The sequence below is a fragment of the Anabrus simplex genome, chromosome 1 (assembly GCF_040414725.1).
Source record: "Anabrus simplex isolate iqAnaSimp1 chromosome 1, ASM4041472v1, whole genome shotgun sequence".
Classification (NCBI taxonomy): domain Eukaryota; kingdom Metazoa; phylum Arthropoda; class Insecta; order Orthoptera; family Tettigoniidae; genus Anabrus; species Anabrus simplex.
Window position 1 is genome coordinate 1,239,263,907 of NC_090265.1, and position 21,301 is coordinate 1,239,285,207.

The 21,301-nt window shown below is 40.2% G+C and overlaps 1 protein-coding gene across 8 annotated transcripts in view; it reads right to left on the reverse strand.

Annotated features, from left to right (window-relative positions):
- pHCl-1 (pH-sensitive chloride channel 1) overlaps positions 1-21,301 on the reverse strand; it is a 1,475,408-nt gene that overhangs the window by 703,867 nt on the left and 750,240 nt on the right. For all 8 annotated transcript variants that reach the window (XR_011017610.1, XM_068225461.1, XM_068225460.1 and 5 more), the window contains exon 3: positions 5,768-5,851. Coding sequence is in view for 7 of the 8 variants with exons in the window: in XM_068225461.1 (XP_068081562.1) it covers positions 5,768-5,841 (74 nt within the window). In the remaining variant the exon portion in view is untranslated. The remainder of the gene's footprint in view (positions 1-5,767; positions 5,852-21,301) is intronic.

Sequence of the window (21,301 nt, forward strand, 5' to 3'; positions counted from 1 at the left end):
AGGTCCTCGTTCCTTTATTTTTTGATGCATGTTCAGCAGTGATTCGGAATCATAATCTTCCACTGACTTACTGGGTCTTCCTCGGCTATCACAAGATTTATTATCTTCGTTAAACTCATCTCCGTGTTTGCATTTTTTCGGTGTTGTTGTCCCCTCCTCAACGTCATCTTCGTTTTCTGAATCAACAAAAACGGCTTCTTCCTCCTGAATAAATTCGCATTTTCCCTCCAGAATTGCATCAAACGTTGTCTTTATTTGTGTATACATGATTTGTTCTTCATCAGAAAGCTCTGTGGCTTCCTGAATATTAACACCGTGGGCATTAATAAGAGCGGCAATAATGTTGAAAGCGGCCATAACAAAGTAAAGAATCCAATGCGATCTCCTGTATGTGGAACAGCCATCAGTCGTGGAGAACTTGACCGAATAGAATAGGACTCCCCGTCTCATATACACAACTGTTGGCAGCCGTATGTGGTAGGGGGACAAAGGAGAACCGAAGGAGCGGAGAGGGAACGCGAGGCAGGTCAGCCGCTGGCTGTGAGCGCTGACGTGTGCCAGCATGTACTGTACGATTCAGGACGCGCACCGCCAAATTTGAGCACCCAAATGCCCCCTTAAAAAAGACCAGCGAAAAATTAGACTTCCACTACCTGTTTCAGCTTAAAAAGACCTTCACGAATATGTAAAAATCAAATCGAAATTCGCCGTCCGACTTCGTACCGTTCCCTCGTTAGCGGTTCCCCTGTCTGTAATTTCGTTTGTTTTAACAATTTTTCAGATATTTACCTGTTTTAGGTCAACTCAAGACCGTATCAGTGGTTATTCTTTTTCGTGTCTGTTTGTTCCATAATCACGGTGAAACGGCTGATAGATCTGGACCAAACCTCATTATACTAATCCAGAAGAAGGATGCATATGATTTAAAAATCTCCGAATGATTGGGGGTTTATAGAGAAACCAGAACAGTTTTCTTCCATTTTCTCTTATACTATTGATTTTCTGAAAAATTCGTGGACTATATGTGAAACGTCCCTTCATTTGTTATGTACCTAATTTCGCCTGCTCTTGAAATGACGGAGGAAATTACTATTTTCTGCGGCTTTCATGCTCTGCATTAAGTGACTGACAGACAGACAACGAACCTACCGGTTACCATGGCAACGTCTATGGCTGCTTCCTAGCGGGAAAGTAAAGAATGCCATTTTCGACATCATTCCTGTAAACTCGTGGTTGTTCCTTGGGCAGAAAGCAAGACAGACGTCAAGCTGCCATTCTGAGGGATATTTGCGGAATACCGTTGTAGGTCATAATTGTCCTCGAATATCACGAAGGGAGACTGTTAATATTTGAACAGTACTGCGGAGAGTCGCCCATTATTTCACACTGTAAAGTGTTTTTTGGCATTTGCTATAAATTTTACTGTATTTCCCTTGTACTTCCATTTTCGGCTTTAATTTCTTGCCGCTGCCTTGCCTCTGTAGGCTAAAGTTATAGCACCATAAGTCATCTTCTCATCTGTTTACCTAAGAATCTCTGCGCCTAAATTTCTCCTATGTTACCGCCTTTTTATATCCGTAACTCATAACTTCACAATTTAGTAATGGACATTTCATTTTCCAATATATCCACATGTTATTTACCTATCCGTTGTTCTCAGTTATAATCCTATTTTCTATTATTTTCAACTTTCTTACCTGCATTACTTTCTTCCTTAATGACTCCGTGTGTACGCGAGTGCTCATCCTGAAACCTCGATACTCTTTCCTTTGAGGAAATATTCCAAGCGGTTCAAATGTAGGCTTTAACTTTTTGGCCGCCGAAAATATCCAAACTACGGAGGCAAATTTAATGAAATTTTGAGACCTTCGTTTCAGGACAACTGCTGGCTAAACGGTATGTCGTAACACAGAACGGATCACACAATCGCCGCTCAATTTTTAGAGATCTTCCACTTGGGACCTATTACTTTTGTCGTATCTCGATTCTTCATACGTCAGATAGTGCTGCATTTCTCGATTATAATCAAATCTCTCCAACTGGATAATTATTATCATTAGGAAAAGAGGTGTATCTTTATAATGAAAACTCTCCATCTCAAGTGTGAATGACAGTTGGCAAGTGAGCCTGCCGTTATAGTAGAAACTTCCGAACTCTATTGTGAATGGTAGTACGAAATGTGGCCTGCTATCACCATCAAATCTCCCCCAATGTCCACCTTACATCGGAAACAATGTATGGTGTCCTCCCCGTTTTGTTTCTGGATAGCCCTAAGAGACATACAATTTAACATATCTTACTCACTACGCGTACAGTAATTTACGTAGAAACCCGCGTACATGGTAGAATACCGTAGCGAAGCACGGGTATATTCGCTAGTCACTAATAAATCATTGCTCGCCCGTGACATTGAGAAGTTGCATGGTATTGAGCAGAGAAATCCGAGGGAATACTGAGTGGTTTAGTGAGGGTTTAGTGAAATAAATTACAGGATAAGCGTGGTCAGGGCAGTTGAATGGTAATTCTGGCTTATTATAGTGGCTCTATGTTTCATATTAAGCAAAAGTCGATTTTCTCTCTAAAAAAATGTTGCAGCTGGTTCAGTGTTTGCATCCATTGCCCAAAGTTATGGGATGGAACTTCGGAATAGTAAACATTTAAGAGAGAGATCTACGTCAGAAGCAAGATTCGCAGACATATAACGGAGAATCCAAAACTACGATACAAACCAATCCGGGTGAAGAGTTTTTAACAGATCATGAAAGCTTCGACACAAAATTTGCAGATGCGTTAAAAGGTATTTCAGGAGAGCAACATTACATCATCTTGACGTGTCTGAGAAAACATACGGCACATAAAATTGACAAATTATTATTGTTATTATTATTTCTCCGTTAGGGTCTTCTAGTGACCATGAGACAATTCCAACTCCTCATCCTTTGCTGTCACTTCTTCCTCCTACAATACTTCTTCCTCTGCACACTACGCCTCACTTTCCTCTCCTCAGACAATTTTGAGCATATTTTCTTTCCCTCGCGACCTTGGCATCCTTCCATTTTTTACACTTTATTTCTAAAAATCTCTCTCTCTCTCTCTGTGTTGCTTCTTCTTCCCTTACGTTGCTTCTTTCCAAATCTTTCTTGACTTCATGAATCCAGGTTGTTGTTGGATTCTTGTTCCAAAGATATTTGAAGATCTGTTTGGTTAACTTGTTGTCATCCATTCTGTATAAATGTCCAGATTATATCAATCGACTCTTCCTCATTGTGTCTGTTATATTTTCTATGTTTGGGTACATTTCATCATTACTTCTTGATTTACAGAGTTCTGTATTTCGTAGCGTATTTTCCGTATAATTTTTCTTTCCAGTACTTCTAATTTATTCAGCTTGAAATTCAGCACTTATTATTATTATTATTATTATTATTATTATTATTATTATTATTATTATTATTATTATTATTATTATTATTACTATTATTATTATTATTCATTACGGCTACATGGCTAAATGGTTAGCATGCTGGCCTATGGCCCAGGAGTACAGGATGGTCTTTAAATTCTCCATCCTCTTCTTCTTCTTCTTCTTCTTCTTCTTCTTCCCTTCTACTCCTTCGTTAACTTCTTTTCTTTTGTCCTTAAGGAATACTGAAGAACAAGAAGGGAAGGTTATACAGGAAGGTCATAAATTCTCCTTCCTCCTCCTCTCTTACTCTTCTTATTCCTTGTCTACCCCTACTTCTTAAGGAAGATTAAAGAATAAGAAGGAATTATCGGGTCTTAAAATTCCTTTCTCCTTCTTCTCTTCGTCTTTTTTTCTTTTAATTCCTCCTAGCTTGTATCACGCGAGCGTGCAGTGGGTTCGATTCCCAGCTGGATCGGGGATTTTAACCTTCATTGGTAAATTCCAATGGCTCAGGGGCTGGGTGTGTGCACTGCCTTCAGCATTAGAATTCATGTAGGGCCCCATACTCATAGACACGCAGGTCACCTATACGGCGTCAACTTAAAAGATCTGTACCAGGCCCCTTCGGAGGCCACATGCCATTCTTATTATTCGAACGCCTCCGTTGCTCAGGCGAGCTGCTGGCTTCATTCATTCCATTCCTGACCCGGTTGAAACTGGATAAAGGCTGTGGATTTTCATTTTCATTATTATTCAGTGTACGTGAATAATGAAATGTCGTATGGCTTTTAGTAATGGGATATCCCAGGACGGGTTCGGCTCGCCAGGTGCAGGTCTTTCTAATTGACGACTGTAGGCGACCTGCGCGTCGTGAGGAGGATGAAATGATGATGAAGACAACACCTACAGCCAGCCCCGCGCCATTGGAATTAACCAATTAAGGTTAAAATCCCCGACCCGGCCGGGAATCGAACCCGGGACCCTCTGAACCGAAGGCCAGTACGCTGACCGTTCAGCCAACGAGTCGGACTACGTGAATAATAATAAGTTACTACTTAAAATAATAATATTTTTTACCATTTAGATATTAGCTTCACATCACTCGAACTACTTGAGGTTTTCGGCAACTATGGTACACAAAACGCTAGTACGAAGAAGGTAGTGGTTCTGGCCTTGATTAATATACAGCCCCGTATTGTGTCTAGGGTAGTCAGAAAATGATAAATAATAAATTGGCATCTTCAGAACTGCTGACAGTGGGTTTCGAACCCACTGCCTCCTGAATGCGACGTTACAGGCATACGACTCGTACCGCATAGCAATCTCACATGACATTCTTATTATTATTATTATTTGTACAGATGAATGAAATGGTTAGGGCATGATAACAAAGAAATGTAAATAAGACATATGTATTTTTTAATCAATAATTAAAATGCTGCTAGGAACATTTTATTGTTAGTAGCCAACAGCCATGCACCAGTTTCAAAACGAAAATTTCCTCTTCTTTCTACATTAAAATGTCTTCTGTTTGGAATGTTGTGAGATGGACAGTAGGCAATGACATGATAATAAACGGGGTTTTATGTCAGATTGTAAGATTCACAAATAGGAAAATTCTTCTCAGTTTTAATTACTGCGTTGATGGGGTGAAAGTTCCTTATGGGGATCATTGTAAGTACCTGGGTGTTAATATAAGGAAAGGTCTGCATTCGAGTAATCACATACTGTAAGTTTAATTGTAATTAAAGATTTCTCCACATGGTTACGAAGGTATTTAGGGGTTTTAGTAAGGATGTAAGGATTACTTGATTACTTGATTCAAGAACTGGAAAAAATTCTTAAAAAAAAAAGCAGCTAGAATTGTTGTGGGTGATTTCCGGCAAAAGAGTAGGGTTACAAAAATTGTTGCAAAGTTTGGCCTGGGAAGACTTGGGAGAAAGGAGGTGAGCTGCTCGACTAAGTGGTATGTTCCGAGCTGTCAGTGGAGAGATGGCGTGGAATGACTTTAGTAGAGGAATGAATTTGAGTGGTGTCCTTAAATGTAGGGAAGATCACAATATGAAGATAAAGTTGGAATTCAAGCGGAGAATTTGGGGCAAATATTCGTTTATAGGCTGAGTAGGGACTGGAATAACTTATCAATGGAGATGTTTAATGAATTTATAATTTCTTTGCAAAGGCTAGGAAAACAACAGATATGGAATCTGATTGATTGATTGATTGATTGATTGATTGATTGATTGATTGATTGATTGATTGATTGATTGATTGATTGATTGATTGAAGAGCTAATTACTTGGGAAACACCGAATGCATGCCAATTATTATCAGTCAAACTAGTATTAAGGTAGTACTTACACTTCGGCTGCGTTGACATGCCATAGGATGGTGAAAAAAGCGGCCGCACGAAGCAGCACCACACACAAACCCATGTTAGGACATCTGAAATCAAGAGCGGAAGACAGGAAGTTAGCATTGCATTAATATTATAGCAATACGTCTTATTATTAGCATACATTATCTACAGACATATTATGAGATTATATGATAGGTCAGAATTCCAAATTAAAGCAGTACATCATCCATACCAAGGGCAGTATTTGCTTACAATAAATATGCAGATGATCAACAAATTTACTAAATATGAACTTTATTGAACATGGTGTGGAAGATGCTGAAGATGTTCATGGACTCAGCATGCATTTAAGTACCTCATTAGAGAATCATCATGTAGCTGGGAGGTGCCAAGGAAAAACTGGGACAACTATTCGTTTATAGGAAGAGGAATTACGGACTGGAATAATTTATCAACGAAAATGTTCGATAAATTTCCAATTTCTTTGAAAACATTAGAGAAAAGACTAGGTAAACAGCTGATAGGGAATATGGCACCTGAGCGAAGCTCTAAATGCAGATCAATAGTGATTGATAGTCGTCATGGTATCGAACTAGGTATCGCTAGCGATGGCGATATTGTTGACGTAATTTTATGTTATTATCTATTCCTCCGGAAGATAATGAAGATAATTGTCGAAATGACAAGAAATATGTGATCGCGGAAATGGAAATGAAACCAAACGTGGTCGCCTGTAATGTCCTAAGCTCCTAAAACTTATCAGTTCTAGCATTTTATTGACTGACTGACTTTTGCTGTTAGTTGAGGTGTGCCGTTTCTCTTCTCTTGCCAGTAATCTCCATTATATGGTGGTACTGCTGCAAAGCCGGCTCTATAGCTAAATGGTTAGCATGCCGGCCATTGTTCAAAGGGGCCTCGGGTTCGATCCTCGACCGGGTCGGGGATTTTAACCTTAAGTGGTTAGTTCCTCCGGCTCCGGGTCTGGCTGTTTGTGTCATCTTCATGCATTAGAATTCACCTTAGATATGGCCCCATTCTAACTGATAAGCAGGTCGCCTACAGGCCGTCAACTCGGAAAAGACCTGCACATATCCTCTACGGAGGCCATACGCCATAATTATTACTGCACCGAGCTCGATAGCTGCAGCCGCTTAAGTGCGGCCAGTATCCAGTATTCGGGAGATAGTAGGTTCGAACCCCACTGTTGGCAGCCTTGAAAATGGTTTTCCGTGGTTTCCCATTTTCACACCAGGCAAACGCTGGGGCTGTACCTTAATTAAGGCCACGGCCGCTTCCTTCCCACTCCTAAGTCTTTCCTTTCCCATCGTCGCCGTAAGAATTATCTGTGTCGGTGCGACGTAAGACAACTAGCAAAAAAAAAAAAAAAAAAAAAAAAATTACTGCTGCAGTTACAAAAACTAACCCGTCAACGACGAGTACATATTCTATAACCTAGTAACACTCTCCACTCTCCTGCCAGTAGTAACACTAATTAGATCTAATGAAAGGTAATTGTTTGCTGACGCACAACATTGTTTTAAATTTAGTTTGAACTCTGTTTGCCATATCTGCGAATGCCAGACCAGACCACTCAGTTTGTACTGGTAACAACATTATACACCACGTTGGATGTACTCTAAAATTTAGTGCGACAGATCAAAGCGCCAAAATTACCACTTAATGATGTTCTGAAAATATTCAATATTTATTCGTTGATTTTTAACCCTATGCAAACTAAATTACGTACTAGAGAGGGCATTTATCAAAGTGAATTCTGGTGAAAGTTATTAAAGCCCATGAGGAAATGAGATGATCGCTGTAATTGTAACGATGGTGTTAACCTAATGCAGTTTATACTCCGTGGTTATTGCTGCAGTATGTCTATACATATTTCTCCAACTACTTGGCTATCGATCATTCTCCTCCCAAACAAAGTAATTCAAGATATTTCTAGTGAAATACAGTATTTTACTTCATATTATTATATTATATTATATTATATTATATTATATTATATTATATTATATTATATTATATTATATTATATTATATTATATTATATTATATTAAGTTTGCAATGGTGTGCGGTTGCTGAAATTAAAGCAGTATCTTTTCACCTTCCGCTAGAAGATATCGTCTGCCGAGCTGATTGGCTCAGACGGTTGAGCGCTGCCCTCTTGAGCCTTGCCAGCGGGTCTCGATCCCAGTTCAATCCAGTGTTTTTTGAAAATGTTCTAATACGCCTGCCTCTTGTAGTGATTTATGGGCACATAAAATAACTCTGAGACAATATTTCCATCACCACAGCCTCTCCGAAAACTGTAAAACTGGGTAGTAAAATTAATAATAATGTTATTTGCTTTACGTCCCACTAACTACTGTTTTACGGTTTTTGGAGACGCCGAGGTGCCGGAATTTAGTCCAGCAGGAGTTCTTTTACGTGCCAGTAAATCTACCGACACGAGGCTGACGTATCTGAGCAGCTTCAAATACCACAGGACTGAGCCAAGATCGAACCTGCCAAGTTGTGGTCAAAAGGCCAGCGCCTCAACCCTCTGAGCCTCTCGGCCCAGCTAGGTAGTAAAATTAAGATTATTATTATTATTATTATTATTATTATTATTATTATTATTATTATTATTATTATTATTATTATTATTATTATTATTATTATTATTATTATTATTATTATTATTATTAGGATAATACCAGTTAAGCACTTCGGAGTACTTTTATATAATAGTCAAGTATGTAAACGCATTGCAGCATGTTTTTCACCGTTGATTGTTGAATGCCTTGTAGCTTACAGGAATATAGCGTTTACATTTTTTTTTGCTAGTTGTTTTACGTCGCACCGACACAGATAGCTCTTACGGCGACGATGGGACAGGAAAGGGCTAGGAGTGGGAAGGAAGCGGCCGTGGCCTTAATTAAGGTACAGTCCCAGCATTTGCCTGGTGTGAAAATGGGAAACTACGGAAAACCATTTTCAGAGCTGCCAACAGTAGGGTTCGAACCTACTATCTCCCGAATACTGAATACTGGCCGCAATTAAGCGACTGCAGCTATCGAGCTCGGTCGTTTACATTTTGAAAAAAGCAGAATGCGTCTATCGTTTCGTTTCAGTGGACCTGCCGAGTCCCTTGGTAGAAATTTGTGTGCCCCAGAAAAGTGTACACCAGACTTCCTTCAATAATTTCAAAACTACAAAGGCTATTGAGATTATAACGCCTGGATTAAACACAAGAAGGTCCAAAGAGTACTTAAGGCCGTATGATGGAATGGTGAGTGGCGTGCGCAGCCCCAAAATTAGTAGTTGTCGAACTCTGGATCTGACGTGATAGTACGTTCTGCGAGGCGCCATTCGTTTTGTCTACGCGAGGTCTACTTATATCATCACCATCACTTGTAAATATGTCCATGGACACTTCCCTCCAGCATTTCCGATCGTCAGGAAGTACTTCCTTCTTATTTTCAGAAAACCGACTTTTCTCTACCTACAATCTTTTCCTCCATATTGTTTTGCAGACAAACTTTCCTGAAAATGTGACCAATCTAATTTTCTTTCTTTTCTCTTATTGCCTTCATGGAGGTTCATTCTTCCTTTACTTTTCTCAGTACTTCGATGTTGCTCACCCTATCTCTCCGCTGGACTCGCAACATACATCTCCATAGCCACATTTCAAAATTCTCTAGGTAGTTCCTCACTTTCTTTCTTTTCCTTTCTTTTGGATAGTCTACGTTTCAGATCCATATAGAACCGCACTCTAGACGAAACATTTCCCTAGTGTTACGTTGGTATTTTTTACAGCTAACATTTCTTTCTAAAGTCTTCCTTTCCGCAGGCAACTCTTCCTCTAATCTCCTCTGTATAACTTTGTTTGCTGGTGACAATGCTTCCAACGTATTTTAAGAAACGAACCTCTTCTAGTTTTGACCCCGAATACTCACATTTATTGTCGGTTCATCCTTACCTATTTTCATTACTTTTGTCTTTTTTGATGTTTATTAACACGCCAAACACCTTTCAGACTCTTAGTATTTCTTCTATCGTTCACTCTAGTTCTTCTTCAGTCTCTGAAATGATCACATGATCGTCTGCGTACGTCACGGTCTTTATAATTTAACCACAGTCTTACCTCGCCTGTAATTTGCTAGTCTTGTTTCCTCATTATATTATATATGTATATAAATTGAATAGTGCTGGAGACATACAACAACTCTGCCTGACTCCTCTGCGAATGTGAATCTCCTCAATTTCTCCATTCTCCATGTTCACTACTGTCTTCTGCTCTTTGTATAATTCCCTGATACAGCGCCTGTCCCTCCAGTCTATTCCTATGTCTTTCAGTATGTTTAATAAATTGCTCTAGATCACTCTATCCAAAGTATTGTCCCAGTCTACGGAGCACACATACATTTCTCTGTGAATGTCTAGTGTCCTTTCCATTAGGATCCCCATACATCCAATGGCGTCTCCTGTGACTTCCTTTTCTAAACCCAAATTGGTCTTCCCCTCGGCTTTCTTCTTTCTCTATCCGTTTGAGTAATACCTCGGCCATTACCTTGGATGCATGAGTAATGATGCTAATAGTTCGATAATCTTTAATGACCTATGTAACAATATTTGTGTGAAAACTTTTGCTAGGTGCGTGAATGATGGTGAAATAATGCAGAATTTTGCTATAATTTCCTAAATAACTCAATTTATTTTATTTAAAGAAGGTTCAAGTGTATCACAAAGAAAAACGAGTAGAAATAATAGGTCAAAGGCAGTCGAACGAGCCCAAAATACAATACGCTGAGTGTAAGAGAGCCTGTATACAACGCGAGAAAGTCACGCGCAACGAGCCGTAACCTAGTGCATGTTTGCCACTTCCATCTAGTGGTTTAACGTGGCACTGATACATCGAAGGTTTCCGGCAGTGCAGGACTGGAAATGGGATAGGCTTGGGAAGGTAGCAGCCATGGAATTAAGAGGGGAAACCACAGAAAACCATTTTCAGGGCTGCGGACGGTGGGATTCGACCCAACCATCTACCCTATGGAGATATATCAGCCCGAAAACACATACAATTATGTAATGAAGTCGCTGGAGATATGGAACAGTGTGGTTTCATAACATTCGCAGGAGAAAGATATCTAAACTGAAACTCTTCGCATTCACATCTCTCTGACCCTCACCCAACACCCACGCAATGTGTTATACGGCCAAAAGACCTGCGGCTGTGCCATCGACATAGTCCTCGCACATTATTTCACTAGTCATCTTTTATTTTTTGTTTTATGTCGCGCCGACTTGGACAGATAGAAATACTGCAAGTTTATTGAAAAAATGTTTATTGGACAAATGCAAGGAATATTGTTTCTCGTGCGACTTTATTGCAACCACACAGCGTGCCTTGTTAAAATCTTCCCTCAAATCTCGCACATTAAAAAAAAATTCTCATACATTGGCTAAGATTCGAACCGTGACCGCTGGAGTAAGAAGCCAGTTTTAATGCCATTCATCTATCACACTGCCTAGTTATTCTTAAGGCGACACTCCGGAGATAAAAATTGATATTTTCTTCATTTTGGTGAATTTTTTTTTTATGACTGAAATTGAAAGGATTGAGTTGCTTTTTCCTTTTCACGAAGTTATTCCGCTGAATTCAAACAATTTATCACTGTAATAATGCTTTGTTTGCAATTGTAATTTTACACTTAAATCCCATTTTTCTCCCATAATATTCTGCCACCGCCTCTGTAGTGTAGTGGTTAGTGTGATTAGCTGCCAGCCCCGGAGTTCCGGGTTCGATTCCCGGCTCTGCCACGAAATTTGAAAAGTGGTATGAGGGCTGGAACGGGGTTCACTCAGCCTCGGGAGGTCAACTGAGTAGAGGTGGGTTCGATTCCCTCCTTAGCCATTCTGGAAGTGGTTTTCCGTGGTTTCCACTTCTCCTCCAAGCAAATGCCGGGATGGTACCTAACTTCAGGCCACGGCCGCTTTCTTCCCTCTTCCTTGTCTATCTCTTCCAATCTTCCCATCCCCCCTCAAGGCACCTGTTCAGCATAGCAGGTGAGGCCGCCTGGGCGAGGTACTGGTCATCCTCCCCAGTTGTATCTCCCGACCCAGAGTCTGAAGCTGCAGGACACTGCCCTTGAGGCTGTAGAGGTGGGATCCCTCGCTGAGTCCGAGGGAAAAGCCAACCCTGGAGGGTAAGCAGATTAAGAAGAAGAGTATTCTGCTAAATGTAACAAAATTTGTATGTACTGTAGAGTTATATTAAGAAACCTGCGTATGGAATGCTTGATCGCAGATTTTTTTCAAGTAGCAGGCGTTTTTAAGTCCAACATTTTAGAACGTAATAAGTACACAAATTTTAGTACGATATATCTTCTTATATAAATTTTGTACAGAAATATCGATACGCAGTGCTTTTAAACGTAGAATGGTTTACCTAATTACAAATTTACATTAACTTGTTAATTAAATTTCATGAAAAAGTGGAATTAAAATTTCAATTTTTTTTTGGAAAACTATTAATTGTATATGAAAGACATGTTCGTGATATCTCTACTTTTATGTAGGTGACATAAACAGTTTCGTGAAAATTTATGCATTTGGTAAAAAATATCTTTTTATCTGCGGAGTGTCGTCTTAAGTAACATAACCTACTTAGATAAGAATTTTCATTTCGAAAGTATGACTTGTATTGACTGTGATTCGAACATTGGCCGCTTTGATGGTACCTACCAAGCTTCAGAACAGTTGTTGGACCGTGGTCATAGAGAGATTTGTTTATCTCAATGAAAATGTCATGCCGCAACAAGTACATATAGCAGGAAGGTCACCCCTCGTTTACGACACGAAGCAGAATATGCGAACTGAACGAGCTTACAAGCCATTACCCCGGGTGATAGTCATAAAACTCGGCCATCGCAGGCACAGCGTAGAACAGGGATGAGTCCACAATGAATGGCGTAGGTAAATACTACGGATCACTCTCTGATGTCGTTCAGAATACTCACGCTCGTAACACACTTTGGTTCACCCTGTGTGTGGGAGCGGTAGAATGTACTACACTCATAATCATAAAACATGGCGGGAATTGCAGCAGATAGTGTTTTCGGACGAATTCAACTTCTGTTTGTTTGAAAATGATGGCCGCATTTTGGTTCGCCGCAGACAAGGGGATCACATTGACTGCATTCGCACAAGACGTACGGCGCCAACTCAAGGCCTTATGGTGTGGGGTGTTATTGGGTACAACCACAACTCACAAATCACAGCCGGTGCGTGTCGAGGGCACTGTGACCGGTTTGACCTGCGTGAATGACTTCCTGCGACCGCAGCCATACCCATTCTGCACGACACCCCAAACGCCATATTTCAGCAGGACAATGCGCGACCACATGTTGCTGCACTAACACGTGCCTTCTTGTTGTCACAGGATGTCAGACTGTTACCCTGGCCCGCCCGATCACCGGACTTGTCGTCAATCGAAAATGTGTAGGATATGGTGAAATGACGGATGCGGCGCTGTGACCCAGTGCCAGCCACCGAAGATGAACTGTGGAACCAGGTGAATGCAGCATGGATGGCTATACCCCAGGCCGCCATTCGCGCCTTATACGCGTCGATACCATCACGCATGGAACAAGTTTTCAGTGCCCATGGTGGACTCAGTGCCTACTTGGCAACAGGACACATGCTGAACCTAGGTGACTGAAATGCTAATCTTTCTGCAGAACATACTTATGAACACGTCCTGTGAATATGAACTCCTATCTCTAGTCTTTCAAGGTTTACTGTTTTTTTTTAGGAACATGAGTGTACATCCACGCTATCTCCTACTTGTCGTAAGAGGTTTTTTTTGCTAAGGGCTTTACGTCGCACCGACACAGATAGGTCTTATGGCGACGATGGGATAGTAAAGGCCTAGGAGTTGGAAGGAAGCGGCCGTGGCATTAATTAAGGTACAGCCCCAGCATTTGCCTGGTGTGGAAATGGGAAATCACGGAAAACCATTTTCAGGGCTGCCGATAGTGGGATTTGAACCTACTAACTCCCGGATGCAAGCTCACAGCCGCGCGCTCTGTGTCGTAAGAGGTAAATGAAATGGGGACCATCAGGGGCTCTCGACTTGCGAGCGTGAGTTGGCAACCACGAGGGCCCCATATGAGTTTGGCCTTGCTCCCACTTACTTGTTCCAGTCCCTTGTGACCTCCCTTGGTCAAGAGGATGGTTGCTCAGTTGTACTTCTTAAAACCCTAATCACCACCACGTCCCGTGATCAACGCTTGTTCTCTTCGATCCCGGCGGTATTAGGTTTGCAAGGCTTCGGGTGTATTTTATCGTCACGTTCTTCGTAGTACTTCCATTTCTTTTACTAATACCTCCATTCTTCGAAAGATCGGTACTCCTATTTTTTAAAACAATTCGCTATATTGGGCGACTATAGAATTAAAGGTAGGTTATTAAAATCAATCAAAAGCATTTATGTTGACAATTGGGCTTCAGTGAGAATTGATGATAGAATGAGTTCTTGGTTCAGGGTACTTACAGGGGTTAGACAAGGCTGCAATCTTTCACCTTTGCTGTTCGTAGTTTACATGGATCATCTGCAGTAAGATATAAAATGGCAGGGAGGGATTCAGTTAGGTGGAAATGTAGTAAGCAGTCTGGCCTATGCTGACGACTTGGTGTTAATGGCAGATTGTGCCGAAAGCCTGCAGTCTAATATCTTGGAACTTGAAAATCGGTGCAATGAGTATGGTATGAAAATTAGCCTCTCGAAGACTAAATTGATGTCAGTAGGTAAGAAATTCAACAGAATTGAATGTCAGATTGGTGATACAAAGCTAGAACAGGTCGATAATTTCAACTATTTAGGTTGTGTGTTCTCCCAGGATGGTAATATAGTAAGTGAGATTGAATCAATGTGTCGTAAAGCTAATGCAGTGAGCTCGCAGTTGCGATCAACAGTATTCTGTAAGAAGGAAGTCAGCTCCCAGACGAAACTATCTTTACATCGGTCTGTTTTCAGACCAACTTTGCTTTATGGGAGCGAAAGCTGGGTGGATTCAGGATATCTTATTCATAAGTTAGAAGTAACAGACATGAAAGTAGCAAGAATGATTGCTGGTACAAACAGGTGGGAACAATGGAAGGAGGGTGCCCGGAATGAGGAGATAAAGGCTAATTTAGGAATGAACTCGATGGATGAAGCTGTACGCATAAACCGGCTTCGGTGGTGGGGTCATGTGAGGCGAAAGAAGGAGGATAGGTTACCTAGGAGAATAACGGACTCTGTTGTGGACGATAAGAGGAGTAGAGGTAGACCAAGAAAATGATGGTTAGACTCGGTTTCTAATGATTTAAATAGAATAGGTATAGAATGAAATGAGGCCACAACACTAGTTGCAAATCGAGGATTGTGGTGACGTTTAGTAAATTCACAGAGGCTTGCAGACTGAACGCTGAAAGGCATAACAGTCTATAATGATAATGTATGTATGTAATGTTTACTTTACGTCGCACCGACACAGAGAGGTCTTATGGCGTCAATAGGTTAGGAAAGAGCTAGGAGTGGGAAGGAAGCGGCCATTGCCTTTATTAACGTACAGTCTCTGGTGTGAAGATGGGAAACCACGGAAAACCATCTTCAGTTCCACCGACAGTGGGGTTCGAACCCACTATCTCCCGAATGCAAGCTCACAGCTGTGCGACCCTAACCGTACTGCCAACTCGTAACTTTAAATAATAATAATAATAATAATAATAATAATAATAATAATAATAATTTTACGTCCCGCTAACTACTTTTACTCTTTCGGAGACGCCGATGTATTAGAATTTTCTCGGAGGTGTTCTAACGACACTGGCTGGAGTATTGGAGCACCTTCAAGTGTAAGTGGGATTAACTGCACCAAAAAAGGCCCAGAAAATCGGAGCTCTGCCACCTGAGTCCCAACTGAACTTCAAACACCTTGCGAGCCAACATTTGAGGGGTTACGAAATATATGCATGCAACAAGTATCGCACGATTCTTCCAAAGCGATTCATGTTTTGTTTCAACTGTTTCATTATTACTGTAATTATTGCGAGTTATACAACGTAAGTTGATAGGAAAACCCATTTCAAAACCTTCAGATCCGTGTAAGATATTTGCATTATGTTTAAATTTTCTTAAATGATATTAATAAATTAATGAAGCAATATTTTCCCCGTTTTCCATTATATTTTTAATAACAGATATATCAAATGCAAGTTGTGAATCTGTTAATGGTTTTATTCTAAATATAAAGGATTACTATGTATTGGAAAGGTGGTTTTTATTAATGTATCAACTTCTCAGATATATCAATGCCAACTGTGTCTATTTTTAAAGGAAACTGTACAGCTCAGCAGCGTTGAATTAGGTATGTTCAGTGCTGCAATTACTTTTAACGTAGCCTACAATCATTCCTTTGGGAGTAAACGAGTTTAAAACTGCGCTCTTACAAACTTGGTGCTTCTCGCATGTTACTCAGCAGCAGAAGGCCGCAGTGGGAATATGTGAGTCATGACGTATTGGTAAACAAATAGAGATGAAAGATGGTGGGTTCGTATCCGATCGTCGGCAGCCTTGAAAATGATTTTTTCCTTCGTTTCCCATTTTACACTAAGCAAATAGTGGCACTGTTTCCTGATTACGGCCATGGCTTCTACGTTACCAATCCTAGGCCTTTCCCAACCTTGCATTGTCGAAAACCTTCCACGTGTAATCGCGATGTTAAAACACTAGCAAAGACTTAAAAATACGTATACAAATACGGACGAAAACATTTGTATGTTAAGCTTTGTCACAATGGCAACCCACAATTTGGGAAGTAATTGATTTAAATTTCCATCGAATTACTTGTTATATGAAAGGTGTTGATGTCGTTCACCCACTTTAACCAAGGAAGGATAATCGTCGAGGATAAGAAAACGTCATTTTCTTCAAACTGTCGTTATCTATACAATATATTAACACTCAGAAGCGTTCGAAGAAACGTTTCCTTTGCAGAATGTATATTTATGTTTATATTTTCTCCCACAAAATTCGGAGGTGGTTGGTGCCACATTTTAAGGAAAAATATACCTTTTTGGAAGTTTTCCTTGTAGCTTATATTCGATGTGAGAAGTGTATTAAGTTTTATTGCTGTAGCACTTATAGTTTGTGACAAAAGTTTACCTAAAAACGAAAGAATCTCACTCTCAGATACATGTCGGACAGTGGTATTGACAGTTTAAGTAGCCATTTCAAATACAATCTTGTTGCAGGAACAAGCGGAAACATTTTTGAAATCAGGAAAACTTACCCGCGAGAAATCAAACAGCGAATTTTGATATCTTTCCACACCCAGGTGCCCTTAAGATTGAAATAAGTGGAGTATTTGTGATACTTTAGTTTCAGTAACTATATGTACTTTCTCGATGCACTTCGCTGGCTGTATGTGACGTATCCTGGGAAATACGAAACATTGAGCTTAATATTGTTCCAGTCCTCGCTCCAACACAGCATATAATCACTCAGCAGGTGGCCAACATGACACATACAATGCTGCAACTGACATGGTAACAAACATAATATCTCTTCAAGAGGACATGTGTCAGGCTCAGACATGGCGTATTTTCTGTTCTGTTCATCATTACAGGAATGAACTTTCTCTTGTGTGCCAGTTGGTGTTATATTTCCTCGATGCGAATTTTAAAATTAAATTGTTATTAAGTACAAAGAACTGCATATAATACATCCACGGTGTTCTGTGATTGTCGTAAGAGGCGATTGAACTCAACTAGGGAACGGGGTCCTTAGCTGAGTCATGTCATTTCTTCCATTTATTCGTGCCAGGCTCCTCTCTTCCATCTCTCCTCTCTGACCTCGCTCGGTCAATTCTTGTTCTTTTCCGACCCCGACTGTATTAAGTTTTCGAGGCCCAGATACTCTCTTTTTCACACCCTTCCCTTTATTTTGCCGATAATTTCATTTTTCGAAGTGACGGACCTGTTCCAGTTTCCTTGTGATTAGTGTCGGTAGAGGATGGTAGCCCATTTGTGCTTCCTCTTAAAACAATAACCAATGCCATCACCACCACCACCATCACCTCAACTTGGGATGGTGTGTTGGCGACCACACGACACCCAGCGACTTCGTTTCTACTTACTTGTACAAGGTTCTCCACTTTAATCTTTCGTATTCAAACTTCGTCGTATTCTCTTCCAGTCCTGATGGTGTGTAAGGTTTGAGAGGCTTCGGGTGTCCTTCATTTTCACGCCCTTAATAGCTCTCATCTTTCTTTTGCCGACAACCTATCCTTGGAAAGTTCGGAACTTTTCTAAGCCCCCTGATTGGTGTTTTGAAGAAATAGTCAGGTAGTTTTCCATTAAAACAATAATAACCACCACCACAATTTTATCCTTCCTGAATAAGTCTTATACCTGCTGCTTTGTTTAAAATACATAAGTATCAACAATTAACCAACAATTAGTTGTATAATAATAGTCAAACGAAATCATCCTCGTATAAGCCTGTGGATAAGAAGAAAGTAAAGGCTGCCGCTACCCCTAACAAAGTGCGACAGAGTGGTTAGCTCTATGGTCGGTCTCATTTTTTCTCAGGAATTAACCTTGTACTCATTTTTGGTGTAGACTGAGTGAACTTTAGGGCCATATTCCTCTTCGCAAGGGGAAATCTCGTTTCTAAATTTTTCGACTTCCTGACGGGTAGTCGAACCAAGAACGACTTTACCACCTCTATTAGGCTTCTCTTGAAAAATAATAATAATAATAATAATAATAATAATAATAATAATAATAATATAATTAAGTGTCTTATTCAAAGTTGGACGCCTGAATTTAACAGGCTATTAATTACAACAATGTATTTTCAGAGACATTGGTTGAGTAAAGAGCCTACATCTGTGTCTCCTCTTGGCTTTTACCCTCAGAGGAAGTCTATCGATCGAAAATGTATCTATAATACTAATTTGAACATCTGTGCGAGACGAATAAGGGTCGTCTCCAAAGTTAAGAACAGCTCTAAAATTTATATCGCAATGGTGGACCGAAATTAATTTTTCATATCAATAAGGTAAACGTTGAGTGAACGTTTCCCATGCTAAGAACCAGAACACAACTACTTTTCATTTCAGGCCATTTTTGCATTTTACAGCAAACTCAAGCCTCGAACTTCCTATTCCCCTGTGTTTCCGTATTACAGGTTCATGAAGTGACCACGATACGGATTCTAACGCAGGATTTTAGCAGTCGAAATATCGTCCTTGTTCGGGAAAGAGGTCATATCTCACATTGCTGTTCCTATCCATTATTTTCCTTAAGAATGGTCTCGCCTCTCAGCCACGTATGGATATGCGGTCCACCAGAACAATTTTCGTACATTATGCTGTAGGAGTGTGTAAATAATTCTGCAAACATACATTCCTAGAGTGCACTACGGTAAGGTTTATTTTCCTTTACACGCAAGTATAATAAAATGAACACAACGAATGTTGTTCTGATGGACTAAATAATATCGTATGTAGCTGGAAGGCTTGACCAGTCTTAAGGCGTGACCAGTCTTAAGGAAAATAATGGATAGGAAGAGCATTGTAAGATATGACCTTTTTCCCGAACAACGACGATATTCGAATCAAGTTTAGTCACACTGAACCTACATGATCTACTGTGTCTTGGAAGATTCCTACACAGTCAATATTTGACAATCGCATAGCATAAACATGTAATCCTATGTTATAATGAATAACACTGCGACATTTCGCTTATTCATCAAGTCGTTGTGAACGTCTGACCATTTCTCTTCCTCAGTGTGACTGATTTTCGGAAGACGCGTGGCAGCAAGTACTTTCTTGTGATTAATGAGGTTGGAAACAACTCGCAGTAACTGGCACGATAGCGGGAAGTAAGAAAAGGAGGACTTGAACCAATTCTTTGATCTGAAAGTGAACTATAGTTCTCTCAGCTTTTCAACGTCATATTTTCAAGTAACCGGATCAATTATTGCAAGGAAGAATGCCTTTCTTGGAGCTACATGGTTTTTCATGCCATTGGGATCCGAATAGTGGCCACATAGTTTGATATTCCAACAACTAAGCCACAGAGATGCAGCATGACGGATATAATAATTCGATGAAGTTCTAAAATCAACAGTCTACTGTAAGAAAAGAGCGAGTTCACGGGAAAATCTTTTCAGGCGTACTTTTCGTTATACGTAATGAGTAAAAGCTGGGCGGAATCAGGATAACTTATTCATAAGTTAGAAGTAAGAGACATGTAAGAAACGAGAATGATTGCTGGTGCGAACAAGTGAGAACAATGACATGGGAGCCCTTATGCTGAGAATGTAAAGCTAAGGTAGGAATGAATTCGTTGGATGAAGCTATGCGCATAAAGCGGCTAGTCGCTTAAGTGCGGCCAGTATCTGGTATTCGGGAGATAGTGGGTTCGAACCCCTCTGTCGGCAGTCCTGAAGACGGTATTCCGTGGTTTCCCGTTTTCACACCAGGCAAATGCTGGAGCTGTACCTTAATTAAGGCCACGGCCACTTCGTTCCCACTCCTAGCCATTTCCTGACCCAACGTCGCCATAAAACCGTAAAGAAACTTGTAAACAATAAAATAAAAATAATAAAATTAAAACGGCCTCGGTGGTGGGATCATGTGAGGAAAATGGAGGAGGGTAAATTACCCTGGAGAAAAACTGACTCTATTATGGAGGTTAAATCAAGTAGAGGGAGACCAAGACGACGATGGGTGAACTCAGTTTTTAATGATTTAATGATAAGAGGTATAAACGAATCCATAGAGCTAATTACAAACAGAGGATTGTGGAAGATTACAGTAAATTCACAGAGGCTTGCAGACTGAACGTGCCGGGCTGAGTTACTCAGACGGTTGAGGCGCTGGTCTTCTGACCCCAATTTGGCAGGTTCTATCCTGGCTCAGTCCGCTGGTATTTGAAGGTGCTTAAATGCGTCAATCTTGTGTCGGCAGATTAGTCACGATAAAGAACTCCTGCGGGACAAAATTCCGGCATCTCGGCGTCTCCGAAAACTGTCAAAAATAGTTAGTGGGACGTAAAAATGTAACGTTATTATTATTAGACTGAACGTTGCAGGCATGACAGCTCATAATTTCAGTAATATGTAGTTATTTATGTATTCTAAAATCGAATCAGTCATGCAGATAATACAACTTACAGTAAATTCCACTGTAACTGTACGTTTTTATCGTCTTTCTTTGTGTAATTCATTGAAAATTCTGTGGCTTGGTTCTAAAAGGGCCAATGTCAAAAACCTGTCTTTGAGCTATGAGCATTTGAAGTTTTGCTTATAGTTCTCCAACTATTTTTTTCAACAACTAACTTTAAATAACTTTATATTTTCTTCGTGGAAGTCACCTTATTAAACGCTAATTTTTTCTATCGTATTCTTTAAAAATTGCCAGGTCTCTAATCTTTATTGTTAATCTAACATAATTGGCAAGGGCTTATTTAATAAAACGTTAAC